General features: G+C 53.3%; 1 protein-coding gene across 1 annotated transcript in view; it reads right to left on the reverse strand.

Annotated features, from left to right (window-relative positions):
• Positions 1 to 27509, reverse strand: part of L3MBTL3 (L3MBTL histone methyl-lysine binding protein 3) — a 111764-nt gene that overhangs the window by 25982 nt on the left and 58273 nt on the right. The window contains exons 7-14 of the mRNA XM_054174053.1: positions 22632 to 22723; positions 19362 to 19466; positions 15871 to 16006; positions 14596 to 14687; positions 11376 to 11527; positions 6578 to 6654; positions 4863 to 4948; positions 24 to 134 (exon numbers count right to left, since the gene is read on the reverse strand). Coding sequence (XP_054030028.1) covers positions 24 to 134; positions 4863 to 4948; positions 6578 to 6654; positions 11376 to 11527; positions 14596 to 14687; positions 15871 to 16006; positions 19362 to 19466; positions 22632 to 22723 — 851 coding nt within the window. The remainder of the gene's footprint in view (positions 1 to 23; positions 135 to 4862; positions 4949 to 6577; positions 6655 to 11375; positions 11528 to 14595; positions 14688 to 15870; positions 16007 to 19361; positions 19467 to 22631; positions 22724 to 27509) is intronic.

The raw sequence follows: 27509 nt of genomic DNA on the forward strand, positions 1-27509 counted from the left end.
TAGAGAAAGAGAGAGAGCCTTACTTTTATCCTATAGTCATCAGTATCTACAATAGTTGCTACTCTGATAAATACAGGGTTTCTCTTGTCAACCACTTCAAGTTTCATGTTCTTCTGAAAGCCATGAGAAGGTTTCTAGGAAAAGAAGAAAACAAAACAAGACAAAACATGCAGTGAAACAGCAGAAAGCCTCCAACACCTCACACAGCTGCAAAGCACAGCAAATCCCCAGCTAGCTTTGGCCTTCCTTGGCTCACATCTGCCCTCCCACTCCACCAAATCCAAGGGATCATTCAGAGCAGTGCAATTAAACCAGAGAAACGAAGGGACTGCTGTGGCATTTCAGGTTCTGCTGTTGAGCCTTCCAAACAGGCAGGGAAGGAAACTCATTGGGGTGTTCCCTGAATTCTGCAGAAAAGCTTCCCCAGACGTTTCCCAGTGATGTGCTCTTGTGGCCAGGAAGGCCAAAGGTATCCTGGGGTGCATCGAGAAGAATGTGACCAGCAGGTCTAGGGAGGTTCTGCTCTGGTGAGAGACCACATCTGGAGGACTGTGTTCAGTTCTGGGCTCCCCAGTTCAAGAGGGACAGGGATCTGGTTGAGGCCCCCATCCCTGGAGGTGTTTAAGACCAGGATGGATGAGGCTCTGGCCAGCCTGATCTAGTGTGAGGTGTCCCTGCCCATGGCAGGGGGGGTGGAACTGGATGATCCTTGTGGTCCCTTCCAACCCTGACTGATACTATGATTCTGTCATCTGGTAGAGAGAGTCCAACAGAGGCTATGAGGATGCTGAAGGGCCTGGAACAGCTGTGTGAGGAGAGGCTGAGAGCCCTGGGGCTGTTGAGTCTGCAGAAGGCTGAGAGGGATCTGATCAATGGTGACAAATACCTGAGGGGTGGGGGGCAGGAAGGGGCCAGGCTCTGGGCAGTGCTGTCCTGGGACAGGACAAGAGGCAATGGACACAAACTGGAGCCCAGGAGGTTCCACCTCAACCTGAGGAGAAACTTCTTTGCTGTGAGGGTCAGAGAGCCCTGGAGCAGGCTGCCCAGAGAGGTTGTGGAGTCTCCTGCTCTGGAGCCTTCCCATCCCCACCTGGATGTGTTCTGTGTGCCCTGCCCTGGGTGCCCTGCTCTGGCAGGGGGTTGGACTGGGTGCTCTCTGCAGGTCCCTTCCAACCCTTACTCCCCTGTGCTTCTGTGACCATCCCAAGCTGTGCCATTCTGCTGAGTGACCTCTGTGTGCTCTGGCATCAGCTGGGCTCCCCTTCCTGCCCCCCAGCTGAGGGCAGTGACTGCAGTGCTGGAGGTGAGGAAGCCCTTCGGCGTGGGGGGCTGCGCCTTCCTGCTGCGGGTGGGCAGGGAGCGGCTGGCGGGGGCCTGCCCCTAGCACTCTGTGACCCTGACCAACAGTTTCAGTGCAGAAGGGAATGAAGCTGCACACCAGCAGCATTTCAGGCCTGTGGAAGTGCCTGCAGGAGACTTGCTCAGGTGTCTCAGGCTGCGGTTTGGTGGAGCCATCACTGCTTTTGTGTCTCCCACTGAAGACCTTCGCAACGCCTGGTGCAAGAGCCCCTGCTCAGAGCAAGCAGCCCCTCAGGGCTGGTCTGCAAGGCTCTTCTGGCTAAACAAAAAGGGTCTCAGGCATGGCAGATTTTGGCTTTGCCACCTACAGCTGGGAACTCTAAAGCAAAAAGCATTTCCATTTCAAAGGAGCACAGACCCAGGCCCTGGCCTGGCTTTCATTTCAGACTTCCAGGAAAACAGCCTCTCTGGCCCTGCAATACTTCCCAGAAGATCAGAGCTTTTCCCCCAGCTGCAGAACCCTCTTGTCTCCCATAACACAAGCCAAAGTACTGTAAACATCCCAGGAAGCCATCAGAGATTCCTGGAATCCTAGAATGGTTTGGGTTGGAAGGGAGCTTCAAGAGCATCCAGCTCCAACCCCCTGCCACAGACAGGGACACCTCCCACCAGCCCAGGCTGCTCAGGGCCTCATCCAGCCTGGCCTGGAACACCTCCAGGGAAGGAGCAGCCACAGCCTCCCTGGGCTCCAGGGTCTCCCCACCCTCACTCTCAAGAATTTCTTCCTAACCTCCAGTCTCAGTCTCCCCTTCTCAAGCTTCAATCCATTGTCCCTTTTCCTGTCACTCCAAGGCTTGTCCAAAGTCCCTGCTCAGCTTTCCTGTAGCCCCCTTCAGGTACTGGAAGGCTGCTCTAAGGTCTCCCCAGAGCCTTCTCTTCTCCAGGCTGAACAGCCCCAAGTTACCCTCACTCCCAGTCAATCATTTTGTCTCCAAGGAATTGCCTCCTTACTGCTCCTCACAGTCAGCACTGATCTGCTTCCCACTCTGGTAGCACAGAAAGCAGGGAGGGGAACTCCTCAGGCCCTGAAACCAAAAGGCAAAGCAGAGCTGACTCCCTCCTCTCCATCCTCCAAGCCAGATGGCTTTGGCTATGCTACTGTTTAGGTCCTACACCATCCCCAGCTGCTCTGGTCCAGTGGCCCAGTGCTGAGCCATGCCACCAGTGCTTTCCCAGTTCCACTGTCAGTGCCTGCAGTACCTGTGCCATGCCCTTTTCAGCTTCCCAGTGCAGACCAGGGGGCCACTGGTGCCACATTCTCTTTGCCAAGCCCTGCAGGGTAGCTGCTCCCTGAACCCAAGGGGCAGAACCTCAACCATGGATACTCTGAGAGTGAAAGAAACTCTGCTTTTGGCCTGGTGCAGCCAAAGCCCCAGTGCTCCACTGCTCTGCCAAGGTCTGTACCCCTCAACTGTAACCCAAGCCCTTCCCAATCCTTGAGTCTTCTTGCAGAGAACAGCAAATGGAGACACATTCTTGGGGTGGAAATTGCAGGCAGTTATAAACTCTTGAGGATCTGCTGTCCCCAGGCACTGCTGTAAGCACCACACTCCTGCTTTGGTTAACCCAGCTCTAGGCAAAGTGGTACTCAGAATGAGTGGCCCTAAGCTGACAAAAAGGGAGACACTGGGAGCTGCCAGGCAGCTGGTGCTGGCTCCCTAAAGCAAGCCTTGGTGCGTGACTGAGCAGCCCACCTTCCCCACTGAAATGCTAAGAGCTCAGGAAAGCTGAGTGCCTCTGCAGGGAACCAGCAAGCACAAAGCTCTAAGAGAAGGATATTGCCCATTGACACCATGGTGAAGCTGGGGAGCTGTCCCTGGGGGCTGCCCAGGGGCCCTAGTCACAAGCTCACAGGAATAAAAGTCTCCCCAGGGGCTGGCTACTGCCAGTCATAGAATCAATGAATGTTAGGGGTTGGAAGGGACCTCCAGAGATCACCCAGTCCAACCCCCTGCCAGAGCAGCATCAGCCAGGGCAGGGCACACAGAACACATCCAGGTGGGGCTTCAAGGTGTCCAGAGCAGGAGTCACTGCCCTCAGCTGGGGGGCAGGAAGGGGAGCCCAGCTGATGCCAGAGCACACAGAGGTCACTCAGCAGAATGGCACAGCTTGGAATGGTCACAGAAGCACAGGGGAGTAGGGGTTGGAAGGGACCTCCAGAGATCACCCAGTCCAACCCCCTGCCAGAGCAGGGCACCCAGGGCAGGGCACACAGAACACATCCAGGTGGCCTGGAAAGGCTCCAGAGCAGGAGACTCCACAACCTCTCTGGGCAGCCTGCTCCAGGGCTCTGGGACCCTCACATTAACTTTTTTCCCCCTGATGCTGAGATGGAATTTCCTGTGATTGAGTTTGCATCCATTGCCCCTTGTCCTGTCATGGGGTACCACTGCCCAGAGCCTGGCTCCATCCTCCTGCCCCCCACCCCTCACACATTTGTAACCATTGATCAGATCCCTCTCAGCCTTCTCTTCTCCAGGCTCAACAGCCCCAGGGCTCTCAGCCCTTCCTCCTCACACAGATCTTCCAGGTCCTTCAGCATCCTCATAGCCTTCATGGGACTCTCTCCAGTACTGTCCCTCTTGCACTGGGGAGCACTGACCTGGAGGGAGCACTCCAGCTGTGGTGTCACTACAATGCTTCCACATGTGAAGCTGAAAATAATTATCCTTCCTAATTATCCTATTAACTTTCTGCTAATTAGAGCTTCCAGATGTTCCAGCCCCTTCAGCATCCTTGTAGCCTCCTCTGGACTCTCCCCAGTAGCTCCCAGCCTCTCTTGAACTGGGGAGCCCAGAACTGGACACAATCCTCCAGTTGTGGTCTCAGTAGGGTAGAGCAGAGGGGGAGGAGAACCTCCCTTGACCTGCTGGCCACACTCTTCTTGATGCACCTCAGGAGACCCATTTGCCTTCATGGCCACAAGGCCACATTGCTGTCCCATGGAGAGCTTCTTGTCCACCAGGACTCCAAGCTCCTTCTCTGTGGAGCTGCTCTCCAGCAGGCCACCCCTCACCTGCACTGGTGCCTGAGGCTGTTCCTCCCCATGTGCAGGACTCTACACTTAACCTTGGTGAACTTCATTGGGTTGTTCTTTGCCCAGCTCTCCAGGCTGCCCAGGGTCTCTCTGCATGGCACTGAACCAGATGGGCAACCAGGCTGACCTCCTGTGGTCATGGCTGCATCCTCAGTGTGCTGCCAGCAATGTCTGTGCTCCAAAGATGTTCAGCTGCCTCAGGAGCTCCCTCATCATTTCCCCTAACTAGGCAGCAATTTCCCCCAGCAAATGGCATTCACTAGCAACATTGTGCAGCATTTAATCCCACTGGCAACAAGGAATGTAAAGCAGCAGTGACTGGTAATGAGGAGGATCTGATCTCTGAGAGGAAGCTGCCACAAAACAAACCAGCTGCTGTGCAGCCTCTTAACTGCATGACAGCTGCAAACACAGGCAGGCCAGGCATGGATTCAGGGGTTGCATGCACTGACAAGCATCTGCTCACCACTTTAAAGGCCCTTGCAGGTGCAGGTAAGGAGCTGGTCTCCTCCAGGTACTTCTCCCAGGAGAAATGCTTTGCATGTGGATAATCTGGCACAGAAGAGATGGCAGCAAAATGAGACATTGCAGTGCAGAACATAATGAAGGGCTGAATTACAGGGGGTAGCAGTGCCCTGGTTTAGGCTTCAGGTGGGTAAGGGAACTACAAGCAAGGGCCACTCTCAATTGGCCCTGACACATCCCCCCAGGTAGGGTAAAAAGCTCCACAATCTTCTCATACACTGAGAAGAAGCAGTGAGAAGTCAGAAGGGGGAAAAAAAAGTCACAACTGCTTTGGGGATGAGAAGAGAAAGAGTGTGGCCTGGAAAACACATGCCCACTTCACTCAAGAAATGCAGTGAAGGGTTGCAAACCTACTCCTCTCTTGGGTCATTTGCAGGCAGACCTCATCAGTGGGAGCGCTGCACCACCCTAGAGCACTCCTGAGCCCTGGCTGCTCTGTCAGTGGGAGCTGAGCTCTGCACCACTCCAGAGCACTCCTGAGCCCTGGCTGCTCTGTCAGTGGGAGCTGAGCTCTGCACCACTCCAGAGCACTCCTGAGCCCTGGCTGCTCTGTCAGTGGAGCTCTGCACCACCCTAGAGCACTCCTGACCCCTGCCTGTTCTGTCAGTGGGAGCTCTGCATCACTCCAGAGCACTCCTTCCACCTTTCCCTCTCCCTTTCACCTCCTGACATGTTCCTTCCACCTTTCCCTCTCCCTTTCACCTCCTGACAGACATATTCCTTACACCTTTCCATCTCCCTTTCACCTCCTGACATGTTCCTTCCACCTTTCCCTCTCCCTTTCACCTCCTGACATGTTCCTTCCACCTTTCCCTCTCCCTTTCACCTCCTGACATATTCCTTACACCATTCTCTCTCCCTTTCACCTCCTGACAGACATATTCCTTACACCTTTCCATCTCCCTCTCCCCTCCTGACAGACACATTCCTTCCACCTTTCCCTCTCCCTTTCACCTCCTGACATATTCCTTCCACCTTTTCCTCTCCTTTTCACCTCCTGACATGTTCCTTCCACCTTTCCCTCTCCCTTTCAGCTCCTGACATATTCCTTACACCTTTTCCAGACTGATCAAGTTGGGTTTGTCCCATTCCAGTTCTCCCTATTCTCAGACCACAGATGGTGGTGTCTGCATCAGGACATTCACACACAGCCCTCCTGAAAGAGAGTGATCTCCTGTTCCCTACTGCTGAATGCACTTTCAGTCTTCTCTGCTGCCTCTCACTGTGTTTCCTCCCTTCCAATGAGCCCTCACCTGTTTGATTCCTTCATCAGGGAAGGAATCTTCTCAACCCATCACCTTGCCTGTTTAGTCCACATGACCTTGCTCTCCTTATTGAACAGCTCCACAGCCCTGGAAGGTGCTTTCACCATGGGAGTGTCCAGACAAATGAATACATTCAGCCAAGACCACAACCTTGCTCAGACTCCAAGAGCTGTCTTTGATGGCTGGCTGCCTCTGCACTGGAGCACCCTTAACCCCTGAGGTCTGTTGGACCTCAGTTAGATTATGTCCTGCAAAGAAAAAAATTCAGAACTGCCCCCAAAACTTCTTAGTTACAGAAACAAAACCATCAGGAGAGGCAGCAGTAAGCTGACTCTGAGTCTGAATGCTGCCAACCTCCTTCAGCCTTGCAGAGGGGTAGCAAGATACAAACCTGGTGGGGTGATGAGAGTCCTTTTATGTTCTTTACACCATCCAACAGGATGAATGTGGGGGCTGGCTGCCTCACACCTAGAGAGGGGGAGAAAAGAAGGCAGTCAAATGCAGCTCTTCACACAGCAGGAACAGTTTCAGCCAGGAAGGAATTGTACTGCTTAGGCCACACCTGGAGTCCTGTGTCCAGTTCTGGGCTCCTCAGGTCAAGAAGGACATTGAGAGACTTGAAGGTGTCCAGAGAAGGGCAAGGAGGCTGGGGAGGGGTCTGGAGCACAGCCCTGGGAGGAGAGGCTGAGGGAGCTGGGGTTGCTTAGCCTGCAGAAGAGGAGGCTCAGGGGAGACCTTCTTGCTCTCTGCAACTCCCTGCAGGGAGGTTGGAGCCAGGTGGGGGTTGGTCTCTTCTCCCAGGCAGCCAGCAGCAGAACAAGAGGACACAGTCTCAAGCTGTGCCAGGGGAGGTTTAGGCTGGAGGTGAGGAGAAAGTTCTTCCCTGAAAGAGGAATTCGCCATTGGGATGTGCTGCCCAGGGAGGTGGTGGAGTCCCCATCCCTGGAGGTGTTCAAGAGGGGACTGGACGTGGCACTTGGTGCCATGCTTTAGTCATGAGGTCTGTGGTGACAGCTTGGATTTGATGATCTTTGAGGACTCTTCCAGCCTTGGTGATCCTGTGATTCTGGGCACTGATGAGAGCCATGGGCAGCTGGCAATGTGAGCCCCTGGCAGGGGGCACTGCTCTGCATGGCAGGAACAGGCCAACAATCCTTAGCTCATGGCATGAGAGCATGTTCCAGGGGGAGACTCAGACATGGAAAGACTCAGGATTTCCTGTAGGACACTTTGAGCTCTCTTACATCTTCCCCATAGTCCCTTTCATCCATACAGCTCATTAATTCTCCTATCTGCAGCTCATTCAAGTGACCTGCTGGACAGCAGCTCTGTGGAGAAGGACACTGAAGTCCTGGTGGGCAAAGAAGTTCTCCATGGGACAGCAATGTGCCCTTGTGGCCAAGAAGCCAAATGGTCACCTGGGGAGCATTAAGAAGAGTGTGGCCAGCAGGTCAAGGGAGGTTCTCCTCCCCCTCCACACTGCCCTGGTGATGCTACATCTGGAATACTGTGTCCAGTTCTGGTCTCCCCAGGCCAAGAGGGAAAGGGATCTGCTGGAGAGAGTCCAATGGAGGCTACAAGGATGCTGAAGGGCCTGGAAGAGCTGTGTGGGGAGGAGAGGCTGAGAGCCCTGGGGGTGTTGAGCCTGGAGAAGAGAAGGCTGAGAGGAGATCTGACCAATGGTTACAAATAGCTGAGGGGTGGGGGGCAGGAAGGGGCCAGGCTCTGGGCAGTGGTCCTGGGATAGGACAAGAGGCAATGGACACAAACTGGAACCCAGGAGGTTCCACCTCAACCTGAGGAGAAACTTCTTTGGCGTGAGGCTGCTGAGCCCTGGAGCAGGCTGCCCAGAGAGGTTGTGGAGTCTCCTGCTCTGGAGCCTTTCCAGCCCCACCTGGATGTGTTCTGTGTGCCCTGCCCTGGGTGACTCCAAGTAAGGGACTTTTGAGGCTGTCAGGGAGGGATAGGACTGGGGGGGATGGAGCAAAACTAGAAATGGGGAGATTGAGATTGGCTGTGAGGAAGAAGTTGTTCCCCAGGAGGGTGGTGAGAGCCTGGCACAGGTTGCCCAGGGAGGTGGTGGCAGCCTCCTGCCTGGAGGTGTTTGCAGCCAGGCTGGAGGTGGCTGTGAGCAACCTGCTGCAGTGTGAGGTGTCCCTGCCCATGGCAGGGGGTTGGGGCTGGCTGAGCCTTGAGCTCCCTTCCAACCCTGACAGTTCTGTGATTCTATGACCCTGCTCTGGCAGGGGGGTTTGGACTGGATGACCTCTGGAGGTCCCTTGCAACCCCCAATATTCTGTGATGCTATGGACTTGAGGTCCAGAGAAGCTGCTGACAATGCCTGCTGTTAATAATGACAATGACCATACCACTGATTGTTTCAGACAGTTTCCAGCTGGGTCTCCACCTGCAGATCTGGACACAGTCTGCAGTTAGCAAGCAGCATTTCCTTTAAGCTAAGATCTATGTTCTAGGCTATGTTCTGTGTTTCATGCTTTCTGTGTTGACAGAACTGTTTCTTTTCCCCTTTGGGCAAACAAACCTCCTGGCACATTGCCTTCCCCTTCAGGAAATGTAGGTACCATCCCTAATGAAGATATTATCCCTCCAAAAGCCCTCACACAGCAATGTGTGCTGGCTGCCAGTGCTAACACGGCCTGAAGGGTGCCACTCACTCAACTTGCCTGGGAGAAGTCTCCTGTCAGAGCTTAAAAAAGGACAGAATCACAGAAAGCATCCTGCAGCCCCATCTAGTGCAGAAGTCAGAACAGTTCACCCCTGCCAAGTGCACAGCTGGGATGGTCTGAGTTCAGGACTGCCCAAAATGTTGCCCAAGATGTTATGGGATGTGTCCTGAGGTGCACAGCAAGCCACACTGCCATACAGAATAGGATGGGATAGGATGGGATAGGATAGGATAGGGTAGGGTAGGGTAGGGTAGGATAGGATAGGATAGGATAGAATAGGGTAGGATAGGGTAGGATAGGATAGGGTAGGATAGGATAGGATAGGGTAGGATAGGATAGGATAGGATAGGGTAGGATAGGATAGGATAGGGTAGGGTAGGATGGGATAGGGTAGGGTAGGATGGGATAGGGTAGGGTAGGATGGGATAGGGTAGGGTAGGATGGGATAGGATAGGATAGGATGGGATAGGATGGGAAGGGATAGGATAGGATAGGGTAGGGTAGGGTAGGATAGGATAGGGTAGGATGGGATAGGATAGGATAGGATAGGATAGGATAGGATAGGATAGGATAGGATAGGATAGGGTAGGATAGGATAGGATAGGATAGGATAGGGTAGGATAGGATAGGATAGGATAGGGTAGGGTAGGGTAAGATAGGATAGGATAGGGTAGGGTAGGATGGGATAGGATAGGATAGGATAGGATGGGATAGGATGGGATAGGATGGGAAGGGATAGGGATAGGATGGGATGGGATAGGGATGGGATGGGATGGGGATAGGGATAGGATGGGATGGGATGGGATGGGATAGGGATGGGATGGGATGGGGATAGGGATAGGATAGAATAGAATAGAATAGAATACAATAGAATAGAATAGAACAGAACCAGGTTGGAAAAGACCTCAGAGACCATCAAGTCCAACCAGCACCATCTAATCAACTAAACCATGGCATCAAGCATCCCATCAAGCCTCCTACTAAACACCTCCAGGGATAGGGACTCCACCACCTCCCTGGGCAGCACATCCCAATGGCCAATCTCTCTTGCTGGGAAGAACTTTCTCCTCACCTCCAGCCTAAACCTCCCCTGGCACAGCTTGAGACTGTTCCAGGATGTTCCAGGCTGAACATCCCTAGCTCCCTCAGCCTCTCTTCACAGCAGAGCTGCTCCAAGCCCCTGATCATTTTCATGGCCCTCCTCTGGACCTGCTCCACCAGCTTCATGTCCTTCCTGTGTTGAGGCAGTTGGAGGGGTGGCTCTGGGGAACACCAAACACAGTCCTTCTGGGCAACCTGTGCCAGTGTCTCACCAGCCTCACTGGAAAGAATTTCTTCCTCATCTCTAGTCTGAATCTACCTTCCTCAAACTTCCACCCATTCCCTCTTGTCCTGTCACTCCCAGCCCTTGTCAAAACTCCTTCCCCAGTTCTCCTGTAGCCCATTCAGGTCACAGTATCACAGTACCACAGTATCACCAAAGTTGGAAGAGACCTCAAAGATCATCCAGTCCAAGATGTCACCACAGACCTCATGACTAAACCATGGCTCCAAGTGCCACATCCAATCCCCTCTTGAACACCTCCAGGGATGGGGACTCCACCACCTCCCTGGGCAGCACATTCCAATGGCTAACAACTCTCTCTGGGAAGAACTTTCTCCTCACCTCCAGCCTAAACCTTCCCTGGCACAGCTTGAGACTGTGTCCTCTTGTTCTGCTGCTGCCTGCCTGGGAGACCAACCCCCACCTGGCTACAACCTCCCTTCAGGGAGTTGCAGAGAGCAAGAAGGTCTCCCCTGAGCCTCCTCTTCTGCAGGCTAAGCAACCCCAGCTCCCTCAGCCTCTCCTCACAGGGCTGTGCTCCAGACCCCTCCCCAGCCTCCTTGCCCTTCTCTGGACACCTTCAAGTCTCTCAATGTCCTTCTTGACCTGAGGGGCCCAGAACTGGACACAGGACTCAAGGTGTGGCCTAAGCAGTGCTGAGCACAGGGCACAAGGACTTCCCTGCTCCTGCTGGCCACACTCTTCCTGATGCAGGCCAGGATGCCCTTGGCCTTCTTGGCCCCCTGGGCACACTGCTGGCTCATGTTTAGGCAGCTGTCAACCAGCACCCCCAGGTCCCTCTCTGCCTGGCTGCTCTCAGCCACTCTGCCCCCAGCCTGTAGCTCTGCCTGGGGTTGCTGTGGCCAAAGTGCAGCCCCTGGCACTGGGACTTGTTGAATGCCATCCTGTTGGCCTCTGCCCATCTGTCCAGTTGGTAAGCCTGGCAGGCTGCTCTTAGATCTCTCTGCAGCCTTCCTGTAGCCTCCTTCAGGTCCTGGCAGGCTGCTCTAAGGTCTCCCTGGAGCTTTCTCTTCTCCAGGCTGAGCACCCCCAGCTCCCTCAGCCTCTCCTCACAGCAGAGCTGCTCCAAGCCCCTGATCACTGTTGTGTCCCTCCTCAGGACGCTCAGGTGCACGTCCCGAGGGGCCCCCCTGCGCCCCCCAGCCCGCCCCCCGTACCAGTAGTCGTAGCTCTCGTCCCAGTTGTCGAAGTGCACCAGGAAGCGGTTGTCCACCATGTCTGTCACCGTGGCCACGCAGATGAAGGTTGGGTTCTTCTTGTCCACCGCTTCCAGCTTCATCCCCACGCGGAACCCCGAGGGGATCACCGTCTGCAGGCAGGCATTGCACACCGTCACCGAGCTTGGCAGAGACCCCAGAGACCGGCCAGCCCAAGCTGCCACCACAGACCTCATGACTAAACCCTGGCGCCGAGTGCCACGTCCAACCCCCTCTTGAACACCAAACAGAGAGGGAGCTGGGGGTGCTGATTGACTGCTGCCTACACATGAGCCAGCAGTGTGCCCAGGCAGCCAAGAAGGCCAAGGGCATCCTGGCCTGCAGCAGGAAGAGTGCAGCCAGCAGGAGCAGGGAGGTCATTCTGCCCTGTGCTCAGCACTGCTTAGGCCACACCTGGAGTCCTGTGTCCAGTTCTGGGCTCCTCAGTTTCAGAAGGACATTGAGAGACTTGAAGGTGTCCAGAGAAGGGCAAGGAGGCTGGGGAGGGGTCTGGAGCACAGCCCTGTGAGGAGAGGCTGAGGGAGCTGGGGTTGCTTAGCCTGCAGAAGAGGAGGCTCAGGGGAGACCTTCTTGCTCTCTCCAACTCCCTGCAGGGAGGTTGTAGCCAGGTGGGGTTTGGTCTCTTCTCCCAGGCAGCCAGCAGCAGAACAAGAGGACACAGTCTCAAGCTGTGCCAGGGGAGGTTTAGGCTGGGGGTGAGGAGAAAGCTCTTCACCAAGAAAGTCATTCGTCATTGGAATGTGCTGCCCAGGGAGGTGGTGGAGTCCCCATCCCTGGAGGTGTTCCAGAGGGGATTGGATGTGGCACTTGGAGCCATGGTTTAGTCATGAGGTTGGTGGTGACAGCTTGGACTGGATGATCTTAGAGGTCTCTTCCAATCTTGGTGTTTCTGTGATACCTCCTGCAATGGGGACTCCACCAGCTCCCTGGGCAGCCCATTCCAATGGCTAACAACTCCCTCAGTGAAGAACACAGAATCACAGAATCACCAAGGTTGGAAGAGGGCTCAAAGATCATCAAGTCCAACCTGTCCACAGACCTCTCCCCCCCCAACATTACCATTGCCAGAGCAGCTCAGCTGGAAGGAAATGGGAGCTGTATTTACAGGCAGAACTACAACCTACAAAGGAGTGCAAGGAACATGGACAAACTATCCAGGAGTTACAATAGTTACAGGGGTTTACAGTTAACAAACAGCACAAGAACCCCTCCTGGCCAAAGACCAGGGGAAGCTACCAGCTTCTTCTTTTCTGCCTCCCCAGACACCCCTGTACAAGAGAAAGGAGCAGAGCAGTTAATACCAAACTGAATGGCTTCAGTTGGAAGGGACCTTAAAGATCACCAAGCTCCAACCCCAGTGATTCACTTCCACAGATAAGTTCACCTCTGTGGTGGGTTGAAATTCCCCTCCCAACATTACCTTTGCCAGCCCAGCCCAGCTGGAAGCAAATGGGAGCTGTATTTACAGGCAAAACTACAGTCTACACTGGAGTGCAAGGAATATGGACAGAATATCCAGGAGTTACAATGGTTACAGGGATGTACAATCAATAAACAGCACAAGAACTCTGGTCAAAGACCAGGGGGAGCTACCAGCTTCTCCCTCTCTGCCCCCCCTTACCCTCCTGTACAAAAGAAGGGAGAAAGGAGCAGAGGAGTTAACCAAACCAATGCAGCCCAGGTCAAGCAGAGGCAAGTTAGGATCTCTCCAGAGCAAAGAAGCAAGGAGGGAGAAGGAAGTGTTTTGGTACAACCAAGCTTATGGTAGACAGCTCTCCCATGGGATTGTTTGGTTTCCTTTTCACCCCCAGGAGTGATCTGGTCACATTTTACTACTTTTCAGCCCAAGATCTGTGAAAAATGTTAAAGGCACAGCCTACAACTCCCACAATCCATCCCTTCAGGGGAGGTTTAGGCTGGAGGTGAGGAGAAAGCTCTTCCCAGAGAGAGGAATTGGCCACTGGAATGTGCTGCCCAGGGAGGTGGTGGACTCACAGTCCCTGGAGGTGTTCAAGAGAGGCTTGGATGTGGCCCTTGGAGCCATGGTTTAGTTGTCAGGAGGTGCTGGGTATTAGGTCATAGGTTGGACTTGATGATCTCTGAGGTCTTTTCCAACCCTCCTGATTCCATGGCTCTGTGATTGCTTGGCTTTTTCTCTCTCTTTATTTTAACCAGCTCTGGTTCCTCCCCAGCTCAGCAGCAGCACAGCCCTGGTGTGCCCTGCACCAACACTGGCTGTAAACACAGGGCTGAGAAATCCTCACAGGGAGAAGCCTGCATCATCAGCACTGCCAGAGCAACACACATTAGGAGATCCTCCTTGATCCAGTGATGGAGGGAGGCAGGGGAAAGGTGTTCAAAGGGTGGTGTTTGGGACATTGGATATTAGGAAGACATTCCTGACAGTGAGGCACTGGCACAGGCTGCCCAGGGAGGCTGGGGGGAGGTTGGACTTGATGATCTCTGAGGTCTTTCCCAACCTTATTGAGCTAGATTGTATGGTCCTGCTCTGGCAGGGGGGGTGGACTTGGTGATCTCTTTGGGTCCCTTCCAACCCCTGACATCTGTGTTCCTGTGAAGAGGCACAAACAGCTCTTGCTCTTTTCTTCTCCTGTCACTTCTGCTTCTCTCTCTTCCATGGCCTTGCAGGGGATCTCTGTTTTAACTACTGTGTGAGGTCGAGGGAAGGAGGGAGGGAGTGGGGGAGGAGGTGAATGGTTCCCCCTGGATAGGTCCAGAGGGTCTGAGGAGTTTGTGCTGTTTATACATTGCAACTCTATCTGTACTGTACATCTGTTGTACATTTGCTGCATATTCACTGCATTTCCTATCTCTGGATTGCAGCTTGCTAGTAAATAGAGCTTCATCTGCTTCCACCCCAAGCTGAGCTGCTCTGGTGATTTGGTTTTGGGGGGAGTTATCTCCAGATTAGCTGGGGGGGGGGTGGGTTAATCCCAACCCAGAATTTCATGTTTAGTTCATTCTGTACACATTGCTTCAGTTTGGCTTCCAAACTTCCTGGGCTGGGCTGGAGGTGACTCTCCATCTTCTGGGGGTGAGTCTCCGATTGCTGGGGGCTAGGGGAGCACAATTTAACCCTACAACAGCACGAGAGCATCCCAGCAACTTCCCACAGCATTAGCAACAAGTGAGTACTCACTGCATTCTGGTTCTCAAACAGGGACTTGGGAGCAGCCTGAGCCTTGCATGCCTTCAGGTAGGAGGGCCAGCTGAACTCTTCTTCCTTATAGCCTAAAGGAGGAGAGAAGGGCAAGGAATGACAGGCACACAGGTTGCAGGCAGGTCCTTTGACCACAACTGATGAGAGCTGTGGTCCCTAACTTCCAACCTGCAGCCATCCTGCACTGTTTGCTCCTTACTCCCATGTTAACTAAACTCCTCTGGTAAAGTGTGGGCTTTAGGTCATTAGGAATTCCAGCCCAGCAGCAGCTCAGGCAGTCTCTCAGGGAGCCCTGGTTTGCACTAGCAGACATTTTAGCAGGACACACTCCAGAGGAGCTTAGAGAGCTCACAAGGAAGTTGCTGAAGCTTGTCCATTCTTCTCTTACAAAGCAGAATCATGTTCTTTATTTAGGGCTGGCTGAGCTTCCTTAGGAAAATGTCAAGCCAACCAAGGGAAACACTCTGCTTGCTTGAGCTGCACATTATTAGCTTCTTGTAACTGGCCAGGACTGACATTTGAACTGCTCCTAATCTTCACCTGGGAGGAAGAACAGTCATATAAACAAAGCACCAGGCAAGAGCTCAGGAGATGCCAGCTCACTTTCAAATCCACCTGCAAAACAAGCTGGGGAGTGTTTCTTACAAGATCACTGCCCTGTCCCTGAGCTCCACCTCCCCTGTCCTGGCTGTGATGAGAACTGAAGATCCCCAGGAGGCAGCATGTCTAGAGAGAGCCTGGAAACTAAAACTCTTCTCTGTATTTCAAGCTTGCCCTCTGAAACAAGAGCACAACCTTGGCTAGTCTGGGCCAACACATCTACAGTGATGGTGATCAGCACTGACTCCATGCTTCTGTAATTCTTCACTTGTTATGGGTTCAGTCCTAGCAATGGAAGCATCCCAAGAGCTTCCACTGAAGGATTCTCAGCTGCCTGTGAGACCTCACACACATCCCCAGCATGCTGCCATGTCATCTGCAGTCAGCATTCATTTGGGGTCTAGGTTTGGTGCTTAGGCTGCTTTCCTAACACCTCATGAATCACATTTTGTTCTGTTTCCTTTGAATAATAAAAGGGCAGGATTTCAACTTGCAGGTTTTAGGAAGACATCAAGTAGAGTTTTAACTTGCTGCACCCAGATACTCTAAATGCACACACAAGTTACAGCCAAAGGAAAAAAAAAACCAAGTAACTCCAGAATGAGAGAGAGCTGAGAGCTGTGGGCAACACCAACACTGCCAACTCCACAGTACCTTTGGGTGGGTGAAGCTTGTGCCCTGTCCTCTCACACCAGCCAACAGGATGGATGTCTGAGGAATCAGCATTGACCCAGAAGTCGTAACAGTCTGGGTACCCATCGAAGTGCAGCCGGATTCTGTAGCCACAGACCTGCAGGCAAGAATGGACAACATCCAACCCCAGCCCTGCAGCTAACAGCTTCTGTTCAGCCCCATGCTTCAGGACAGTGTGGTTTAAGGCAGCCTTTTACTCCTGCCCATGCCAATGCCTGGTTGGAACAGAGCCTCAGGATCACCAAGTCCAAGGCAGAACCCTGCTCTGCAAGGCTCACCCCTGAACCGGAGCCCCAAGCACCACAGCCAAAGCACCCTGAAACACAGCCAGGCTTGGGGACTCCACCACCTCCCTGGGCAGCACATTCCAGTCCCTGACCACTCTTGCTGGGGAAGATGTTTCCCAATGGCCAGTCTGAACCTCCCCAGGGGCAGCTTGAGGCCATTGCCTCTTGGTCTGTCACTAATTCCCTGTGAGCAGAGACCAGCAGCAGCCTCTCCACAACCTCCTTTCAGGGAGCTGTAGACAGCCAGGAGGTCTCCCCTCAGCCTCCTCTGTTTCACACTATCCATCCCCAGCTCCTTCAGCTGCTCCCCATCAGATTCCTTCCCCAGGCCCTTCCCAGCTTCCTTGCCCTGCTCTGCCCTGGCTCCAGCACCTCCACATCTCTCTTGTGTTGAGCTGCCCAACACAGGCAGCTCAAGGTGTGGGCTCCCCAGAGCTGAGTGCCAGGGGACAATCCCCTCCCTGCTGCTGCTGATCCCAGCCAGGAGGCCTTTGGCTTTCTTGGCCACCTGGGCACCTCTGGCTCCTATTCCTTGTCCCTTAGCACCCCCAGGTCCCTCTCTGCCAGGCAGTTCCCAGCCACCCTGCCCCAAGCCTGCAGCACTGCTTGGGGTTGTTGTGCCCCAAGGTCAGGACCTGGCACTTGGCCTTGTGGAAGCTCCTCCTGGGAACATTGGCCATGGATCCAATCCATCCAAGTCCCCCTGCAGAGCCTCCCTGCCCTGGTGCAGATCAACTCTCCACCTGACTTGGTGTCATCTGAGAACCTACTGCTGCCACACTCTGTGTCTTCACCAAGATCATCAATCAGGATGCTAAAGAGAAGCAGTCCCAACACTGAGCCCTGAAGACAAGGCAGACAGGAAATATTCAACCACAAGAAAATGGGAGAGGCAACCACAGAAGTGGGATCTGATTGAGGAGGCCCCCATGAGATTCAGAAATGGGAATGCAGAAGCCTAGGCTGCTCAAATGTGCACTGCAACATCCCAGCTGCTGGAGCAGCAGTGATAGAGAGCAGAGTGCCTGCTCAGCCCTTCTCCCCTATTTTAGAGGAGAAAACAAAACCAGAAAAGGATTCTGGGGTAAAACTCCAGGAAAAAAAAACAACCTCTAAGAGGTGTCTGAAATTCCAACAAAGGCTCTTTTTTTTTTGTATCCTTAAAGGCAAAGAAGAAACTCAGCAGCCAACTTCATGAATAATAAAAACAATCCATTAAAGCTGCAGCAAAAAAGCCACACTGAGTTTCCACTGCACAGCAGCTTTTGTGCCTCTGCCTCATGCCTGTAATAGCAAATTTGTCAGCATTTCCCAGGTGTGAGGATGAAAGGGTTGGGATTTTGTTCAGGGAAATGAAACAGCCACAGGCAGGGGAGGGGTGGAACTTCAAGGTCCCTTCCAACCCAAAACGTCCAGGGAGGTGGTGGAGTCCCTGTCCTTGGAGGTGTTCAGGAGGGCACTGGATGTGGCACTTGGAGCCATGGTTTAGTCAGGAGGTGTTGGGTGACAGAGTCACAGAATCACCAAGGTTGGAAGAGACCTCAAAGATCATCAAGTCCAACCTCTCACCACAGACCTCATGACTAAACCATGGCATCAAGTGCCACATCCAATCCCCTCTTGAACACCTCCAGGGATGGGGACTCCACCACCTCCCTGGGCAGCACATTCCAATGGCTCACTACTCTCTCAGTGAAGAACTTCTTCCTCACCTCCAGCCTAAACCTCCCCTGGCACAGCCTGAGACTGTGTCCTCTTGTTCTTCTGCTGGGTGCCTGGGAGAAGAGCCCAACCCCCACCTGGCTACAGCCTCCCTTCAGGGAGTTGGAGAGAGCAAGAAGGTCTCCCCTGAGCCTCCTCTCCTCCAGGCTAAGCAACCCCAGCTCCCTCAGCCTCTCCTCACAGGGCTGTGCTCAAGGCCTCACCCCAGCCTCCTTGCCCTTCTCTGGACACCTTGAAGTGTCTGGTTGGACTTGATGATCTTTGAGGTCATTTCCAACCTTACTCATTCTGTGATTCTATGATGCTGGAGCACCTTCACTATGGGGATAGGCTGAGGGAATTGGGGTTGTTCAGCCTGGAAAAGAGAAGGTTCCAGGGAGACCTCAGAGCAGCTGAAGGGGCTGCAGGAGAGCTGGAGACTTTTGACAAGGGCTGGGAGTGACAGGATGAGGGACAAAGGACTGAAGTTTGAGGAGGGCAGATTCAGACTGGAGATGAGGAAGAAATTCTTTCCAGTGAGGGTGGTGAGACTCTGGCACAGGTTGCTCAGGGTGGTTGTGGATGTCCCCTCACTGGAGGTGTTGAAGGCCAGGCTGGATGAGGCCTTGAGCAAGCTGGGCTGGTGGGAGGTGTCCCTGCCCATGGCAGGGGGTTGGGACTGGGAAGATCCTGAAGGTCCCACCTGCACCATGCTGTGATGCTGTGGAAGGAAAGGGAACTGGGTGATCTTGAAGGTCTCCTCCAACTCAGGCCATTCCATGGTCCTATGATTCTCTGCCCTGGCACCTAGAGAATAAATGCTTGGCAAAGCAGCTTCAGGGAAACACACAAGAGCAGAAGGCTGAGCTGCCAAAGAGCTGCTCCAGCACCACCAGGCAAAGCAGAGGGCAGTGGGCACCACAGCAGAGGGCAGGGGCCTGGAACTGGATGATCTTCAAGTTCCCTTCTAACCCAAACCATTTTGTGACTCCCTTGTAAGAATCTGCCAAGAGAGGCAACTTCTGAGGCCACCAGGCTGCCAAAACTGTAACCCACCTGCAGTACAGAAGTGCTAGGCATTGGCATCAGTGAATGGAGCAGCTGCAAACACTACAGGCTAAATCCTATGGCACTGCTAGGTACCAAAGTGCCACACTTCTGGGGGTTTTGACTAGTTACTTTCTCTTTTCAATTCAATCTGCATGATTACAGGAGAAACAAGCCCCACACCTCCCCGTGCTAGTGCAGCTCTGTCTCTCTGTGTGTGAGCAGCCACCGCTGCACGGCACCTGCAGCCACTCTCTGCATGTCTGTCAGGGAGGTTTAACACAAAGGTACTCATTGAAAAGCCTACACACAGCAGGCCTGGGCTATTGTTCCTTCCCACAGTTTCTGTCTGCTTCCTAGGGAGGAGTGAGGGCCTTCCAGCTGCTGCTGCTTGGCTTCAGCCTCTCCCCTGCTTACCTCAGCCACTGTCAGCACGCAGTACATGGACTGGTGCTCAGGATCCACGCCCTCCAGCTTCATCCCTGCTTTGAAGCCATTCTTGTTGTATGGGAAAGACTGGTACTGCAATGCAAAGAAGAGTTTCAGTGCTTCTGGAAGTCCAGCAGAGAGAGACAGAACACCTTTAGAAGGGGAAGAGCAACGTTTATGTGTTCATGCCTCTGTGGTAGTTTCAGGCTATGCCTTTCACATTTCTTTCCACAGCTCTTGAGCAGAAAAGTAAGCAAATGTAAACAGATCACAACTGGGTGGGAAAAGGGAAATGAAGGTAATTCTGAACAATCCCATTGGAGAGATATCTACCATAAGATTGGTTGTACCAAAACAATTCTCCTCTCCCCTCCCCTCCCCTCCCCTCCCCTCCCTTCCCCTCCCCATCCCTCTCCTCTCCTCTCTCCTCTCCTCCCCTCTCCTCTCATCCTCTCCTCTTCTGTTCTCTTCTCTTCTCTTCCTCTCTTCTCTTCCCCTCCCCTCCCCCCCCTTCCTCTCTCCTCTCCTCTCCGAACCTCTCCTCTCCGAACCTCTCCTCTACCCTACCCTCCCTTCTCTTCTCCCTTCCCTTCCCTTCCCTTCCCTTCCCTTCCCTTCCCTTCCCTTCCCTTCCCTTCCCTTCCCTTCCCTTCCCTTCCCTTCCCTTCCCTTCCCTTCCCTTCCCTTCCCTTCCCTTCCCTTCCCTTCCCTTCCCTTCCCTTCCCTTCCCTTCCCTTCCCTCCTGACACTCCCTTATAGACAGGGGGTGGGGAGGCAGAGACACAACTTCCCCTGGTCCCTTGACCAGGAGGGGTTCTTGTGCTGTTTGTTAACTGTAAACCCCTGTAACTACTGCAACTCCTGGATAGTTTGTCCATGTTCCTTGCATTCCATTGTAGCTTGTAGTTTGGCTTGCAAATACAGCCTGCATTTGCTTCCAGCTGGGCTGCTCTGGCAAAGTTAATGCTGGGGAGGGGGAAATGAAACTCACCACAGCTTCTGAACAACCTAATAAACTAGGGTAAAAAGCCTGGCACTTGGACAAACATAACAGGGACAAAGAGAAACTGATGGCTGCTTGAGAAACACACTGATGCCAGAATGTCTGCAGACTTGAGAGTGCTTAAGGGAAACAGGAAGAGTTAATTAGAAAGTTCATCAAGGAAAATCAGGTGACAGTTAGAAAATGCTCAGGGGGTTGGAGCAGCTCTGCTACAAGGCCAGGCTGAGGGAGCTGGGGGTCTTCAGCCTGGAGAAGAGAAGGCTCCAGGGAGACCTAACAGCAGCCTTCCAGTACCTGAAGAGGCTGCAAGAAGGCTGCAGAGGGACTGTTTGCAAAGGCCTGCAGGGACAGGACCAGGGGCAATGGCTTCAAACTAGAGCAAAGCAGATTTAGGTTGGATGTGAGGAACAAGTTCTGCACCAGGAGGCTGCTGGAACACTGCAACAAGTTGCCCAGGGAGGTGTCTGAGGCCCCAGCCCTGGAGCTATTCAAGGTGAGGCTGGACAGGGCTCTGGGCAACCTGATGCAGTTGGGGATGTCCCTGCTGACTGCAGAGGGGTTGGTCTGGATGAGCTTTGGAGGTGTCTTCCAACCCAAACCACTCTATGATTGCATGATTTGCCCTCAACTTCTTTCACTAACTGTCAATAAAGTATTGAAAATCAATTCTTTGGTGTTCTCAGCCTGTAGAGGAGCACTCTGAAACCCTCCTGGTGGTTAATCCCTGCATGACAGATTTTATGGCTGGAGAATGAAGCAAACAGAAGGAAATGAAAGCAAAGAACAGACCCCAAGGGAGAGACTCATCACAGAGGAAGAGCAGATCTTCAGAGCAGAAGCACAGCAGCTGAGACACATTCCCATCCTGCCAGGTTTTGCAAGAGGAGAGAACAAACAGCATGGAAGCTTTGGGGGTTTGCATACAGAGCTCTCTTGCAAGCAAGAGAGAGAGCACTAAAGGAAGCACTGGAATGACAAATGACACAGCCCAGCAGAGCAGGCAAAGGACAAGCAAGAGAGGATGAGGTGACAGCCAAGCAGGTGACAGGCAAGCTGGGACCTGAGGTAGTACTCTGATGTCAGCAGGAGCTGCAGAGAGAGAGGTGATAGAATCACATCTGCAGAGCATGGCATGACATGAAAAAGTGAGAGGATGGATCAGGCTTTGAGCTTCAGAGACCAGAAGATAGGACTACAGCTTGCAGATTCTGGAGCAGCATTTGCTTTCTGCAGGCTCAGCTGCCAGCATTCATCTGCATCTACAAGGCCAAGTATAGAGTCTTGCATCTGGGAAAGAACAACCCCACGGACCAGGACAGGCTGGGATGGAGCTGCTGGAGAGCAGTGAAGGGGAAAGTGACCAGGGAGTGCTGCTGGACAACAGGATGGCCATGAGCCAGCAATGTGCCCTGGTGGCCAAGAAGGTCAATGAGATCCTGGGGTGGATTAGAAGGGCTGTGGTCAGCAGGTCAAGAGAGGTTCTCTTCCCCTCTACTCTGCCATGCTGAAGCCACATCGGGAATATTGTGTCCAGTTCTGGGCCCCTCAGGTCAAGAAGAACCTCAGACAATTGCTTGAGAGACTCCATCCCAGAGGCACTGCAGGCAGTGGAACATCTCCCTGGGAGGCCAGGCTGAGGGAGCTGGGGCTTGGAGCTGGGAGCAGAGGAGCCTGAGGGCTGCCCTCATGGCTGGGGATAAAGATGTGCAGGGCTGGAGCCAGGCTCTGCTCAGGGATGGCCAAGCACAGCACAAGGGGCACTGGGGACAAGCTGGAGCAGAGGAGCTGCCATGGGAACAGGAGGGAAAACTTTGTCTCTGTGAGGCTGCTGAGCCCTGGAGCAGGCTGCCCAGAGAGGCTGTGGAGTCTCCTGCTCTGGAGCCTTTCCAGCCCCACCTGGACGTGTTCTGTGTGCCCTGCCCTGGGTGACCCTGCTCCGGCAGGGGGTTGGACTGGATGACCTCTCAAGGTCCTTTCCAAGCCCTAACACTCTGTGATTCTGTGAATTCTCTGAGGAAGGCAAGGAAGAGCACTCATCTCACACCACCTGACTATCTTGCTGTGGACAGCATCATTTCACTCACACAGGTTTTCCTGCCAGGGAAGTGCAAACTCTTCCAACGCTTGCTTCTGTCTGGGGGTTGTTGTTGTTGTTGCTGGTTGCTTGCTTTGTTGTTTAGTTTTTGTTCAAACTGACTTCCTACAACTGTCCTGCTCCTAGGGGGTTGACTGCTTTGAACTTCAGAAGGTCATACCTCTTTGAAAAGCTTAGTAGGTACTGCAATGGCCTTCTCCTCCTCCAGGTAGGATGCCCAGCACCAGGCCTGCCGTCCTTTAGAGGGTACAGCTGGAGAGAAGGACACAACAGCAAAGTAATTCTGTAACTGGTTAACTCCTGCAGAGGGGAAAAAAAACCCAGGCCCCCAACACTTTCAAGTCCCTAACACACCCAACTCACATCTCCACTTCATTCATTGCATTCATGGGGCTGCTGAGGACTTCTTTCAGGATAAACACAAAGCTCTGTATGCATCAGGAAGAGTGTGGCCAGCAGGAGCAGGGAAGTCCTTCTGCCCTGTGCTCAGCACTGCTGAGGCCACACCTTGAGTCCTGTGTCCAGTTCTGGGCTCCTCAGCTCAAGAAGGACATTGAGAGACTTGAAGGTGTCCAGAGAAGGGCAAGGAGGCTGGGGAGGGGTCTGGAGCACAGCCCTGTGAGGAGAGGCTGAGGGAGCTGGGGTTGCTTAGCCTGCAGAAGAGGAGGCTCAGGGGAGACCTTCTTGCTCTCTGCAACTCCCTGAAGGGAGGTTGTAGCCAGGTGGGGGTTGGTCTCTTCTCCCAGGCACCCAGCCCCAGAACAAGAGGACACAGTCTCCAGCTGCACCAGGGGACGTTTAGGCTGGAGGTTAGGAAGAAATTCTTCCCAGCAAGAGAGATTGGCCATTGGAATGTGCTGCCCAGGGAGGTGGTGGAGTCCCCATCCCTGGAGGTGTTTAAGAAGAGCCTGGCTGAGGCCCTTGATGCCATGGTTTAGTTGTCAGGAGGGATTAGGTATCAGGTACTAGGTTGGACTTGATGATCTCTAAGGTCTTTTCCAACCAGGTTGATTCTATGATTCTCTATTAAATGGCACCAGGAACATGAAGGCTTCTGGTTTCTATAGGAAGGTTTCCAGCAGTTCAAATCTGGCTTAGTAACAAGGAAAAGCTCTTTCAAGTCATAGGATCTTTGGAATTCTTGCCCCCTCTTCCCTTTCCCCTAGTGCCCTTGAAAAGCATGAAGCTACAGAGTCTGCCAATGCCTACCAGGATCAGCTCAAAACCCAAAGTGGCTCAACATTATTATGCTTTTTTCCTGTGCACTTCCTTTCCTGGCAAGCATTTTCCACTGGGTAGCACTTGGGACCTGCTGGAAGAGTGTAATCTTTACCACTGTTCAGGATGTTTCTAACCTGCTTTACCCCACTGGAGTTGGATGGTTTTGGGGTGGAGAGGCAGAGATTTCACTGTTCTCTTCAGGCCATCACAACTGACACCAGAGCTGTCTCCTCCTACTGTGGCAGGCAACCAGAGAATCACAGAATGGGTTGGCTTGGAAGGGACCTTCCAGATCATGCAGCTCCAGCCCCCTGCCATGGGCAGGGACACCTCCCACCAGCCCAGGCTTGCTCAAGGCCTCATCCAGCCTGGCCTTCAACACCTCCAGACAGGAGGCAGCCACAGCCTCCCTGGGCAACCTGTGCCAGAGTCTCACCACCCTCACTACAAAGAATTCCTTCCTCATCTCCAGTCTCAATCTCCCCTCTCCCAGCTCAATCCACTGTCCCTCATCCTGTCACTTCCACCCCATGTCAAAAGTCTCTCCCCAGCTCTCCTGTAGCTCCTTCAGGTACTGGAATGCTGCTCTAAGGTCTCCCTAGAGCTCTGGGTGGTCCTGCTGTGGCAGGGGGGATGATCTTTCGAGGTCCCTTCCATTCTTTGACTCTATGACCACATGCTCACTGAAGGTTGGTAACCTGCTAAGTACTAACTCTGCTGTCCCCCCAACCCCTGGCATTCTATGATTCCATGCTAATGTCACCACCCAAGAACCAGTCACTCCACACTATCAAAGCAGGTTCATTTTCTTGGGGATTCACCCAGGTTTCACCAATCCCATTCAAGAGATTATCCACAGTGATGTGCTTGGTTCTGAATAGAAATTGGGTCTTTCATCTCAAATCTCTGATGCTGAAATGACCTTTTCCCAAGGGAAAAAGAAAGGGAAGAAGATGTACAGATGATTCTGTCAAAGGCCAGCAGTGATTCAGAGCTGCCTGCCAGGACCTGAAGGGATCCTGCAGGAAGGCTGCAGAGGGACTCTTCCTGAGGCTGTCTGGAGACAGGCCAAGGGGGAATGGTTTGGAGCTGAGGGAGAGCAGGGTTAGGCTGGAGCTAAGGAAGAAGTTGTTCAGTACAAGGTGGTGACACTCTGAAAGAGCTTGCTCAGGGAGGTTATGGTTGCCTCCTCCCTGGAGGTGTTCAAGGCCAGGTTGGATGAGGCTTTCAACAACCAGGTCTAGTTGAGAGGTGTCCCTGCCCATGCCAGGGAGGCTACAGCAGATGATCTCTGAGGTCTCTTCCAATCTAAGCCATTCCATGATTCTATGATTTCCACAGAGCATTGGCTTTGTCCTGTATCACAGACCCACAGCAACACCCAGCTTGGAACAGAGCCTCAGGGTCACCAACTCCAACCCAGAACCCTGCTCTGCAAGGCTCACCCCTAAACCAAAGCCCCAGGCACCACAGCCAAACCACCCTGCAACACCTCCAGGGTTGGGGACTCCACCACTTCCCTGGGCAGCACATTCCAACCCCTGACCACTCTTGCTGGGAAAAAGGAGAAACCCCCCACACTTCTGATCACCTCAGCTTTGCAAACCTCTGCAGAAGAAATGGTATTTTATATTTCAGGAGTAACCCTGCCTTGGGAGGAGGATTTTCTGTACCTTTCACTGTTGTATCTTCACTCAGTGTTTCAGCAGCCTCATGTGCAGTGGACTTACTTGGAGCTCTGTGCTGATTTTGGTGAGAGACCAGCACAGGTTGCCCAGGGAGGTGGTGGAAGCCTCCTGCCTGGAGGGTAAGGCCAGACTGAATGGGGCCTTGAACAGCTAAGTGTGGTCCAGAGGTGTCCCTGCCCATGGCAGGCAGGTTGGTGTAAATGATCCTGGAGGTCCCTTCCAACCTGAGCCATTCTGTGATTGGGATTTTGGAGGAGCTTTGGGAAGATGTCTGTCCCAAGCTCTCACTGTTATGCCCTTTCCTTGGCATCAGCTTGACTTTTGAGGGTGTAAGGGAGTGATAGGACTGGGGGGAATGGAGCAAAGCTAGAAATGGGGAGATTGAGATTGGCTGTGAGGAAGAAGTTGTTCCCCAGGAGGGTGGTGAGAGCCTGGCACAGGTTGCCCAGGGAGGTGGTGGCAGCCTCCTGCCTGGAGGTGTTTGCAGCCAGGCTGGAGGTGGCTGTGAGCAACCTGCTGCAGTGTGAGGTGTCCCTGCCCATGGCAGGGGGTTGGGACTGGCTGAGCCTTGACCTCCCTTCCAACCCTGACAGTTCTGTGATTTATTGCTTAGTGGCCTGGAAACTTCTGGTAATGGCTCCCAGTCTGCTGCAAGAAACCCTCTGGAGGGCAAGCTGTGGCTTTGTGCTTGGTGTACACCACTGAGCCCTGACAGCTGCTGAGTCCTTGCTTCTCCTGTCAGTATCTTTCACACAGATAGCTTGCCAAAGGCTCACTCATCTCAAACATGTTTTATTAAGCTGCTTGTTGCAGTGGCTGTCCCTTTGGGCTGCTTACAGCAATTATTCCTAAACACTTCCATAAATGAGCCAGCATGATGCTGGAGATACTAAATTGATCTCCAGGGAAACAAAAGCCAACTTTCACTTCTGCTTCACAGAGATCTCTCCACAGCTGGGGATGCAATGGGCCTGACTCCCTGTAATACTGGGGTGAAAAAGACAGGCCCTGAAATGTGCATCACCTGCATGCATCCTCACTGTGTCCTCCTCCAAGCTGCCTCTTGGTACAAGGGAAGCAGTTTCCAAGGGATGGGGTTGATGTGCTCAGTCCTCACTTGGCCCTCTCAGCTCTTCAGCCCTTAAAACCTCCTTGCTCTCAGTCACACTGGCACTTGGGTGCCACACAAGTGAAAAAATTCATTCCCTGTGGAATACAAATTCAGCTGAGCAGAGCTGAAGGCACACAGTGAGAGATGGATATAACCCAAAGAACTTCTCCCTGCTATCAGGGGATAGAACAAGAGGCAATGGCCTGAAATTGTGCCAGGGGAGGGTTAAGTTGGAGATGAGGAGAAATTTCTTTGCTGCCAGAGTGGTCAGGGACTGGCAGAGGCTGCCCAGGGAGGTGGTGGAGTCCCCATCCCTGGAGGGGTTCAAGAAGTGTGTGGCCATGGCACTTGGGGACAGGGTTTGATGGCCATGGTGGGGTTGGGTCAAGGGTTGGACTCAGTGATCCTAAAGGGATTTTTCCAACCAAAACACTTCTATGATTCTGAGAGATTTGGGGCTGTTCAGCTTGGAGAAGGCTCCAGGGAGACCTTAGTGGGGTTAAAAGAAAGCTGGGAAGGGACTTTTGACAAGGGCTGGGAGTGCCAGGATGAGGGACAATGGCTTTGAGCTGGGAGAGAGGAGATTGAGGTTGGAAATGAGCAAGAAATTCTTCCAGTACCTGAAGGGCTCCAGGAGAGCTGGGGAGGGACTTTGGACAAGGCTGGGAGAGCCAGGATGAGGGACAATGGCTTTGAGCTGGGAGAGGGGAGATGGAGACTGGAGATCAGGAAGAAGTTGTTGAGAGTGAGGGTTGTGAGACTCTGACACAGGCTGCCCAGGGAGGCTGTGGCTGCCTCCTCCCTGGAGGTGTTCAAGGCCAGGATGGATGAGGCCTTGAGCAGCCTGTGCTGGTGGGAGGTGTCCCTGCCCATGGCAGGGGGTTGGAACTGGCTGATCTTGAAGGTCCCTTCCAACCCAAACCACTCTGTGATTCTCTGACTGGTGTCAGTGGTGATGGCCTGGAGAAAAGAGTTAAACCCATGCCTCTCCACCCCAGCCCAACCCATTCCAGGATTC

Source organism: Dryobates pubescens, chromosome 28 (genome assembly GCF_014839835.1).
Source record: "Dryobates pubescens isolate bDryPub1 chromosome 28, bDryPub1.pri, whole genome shotgun sequence".
In the NCBI taxonomy this organism is placed as follows: domain Eukaryota; kingdom Metazoa; phylum Chordata; class Aves; order Piciformes; family Picidae; genus Dryobates; species Dryobates pubescens.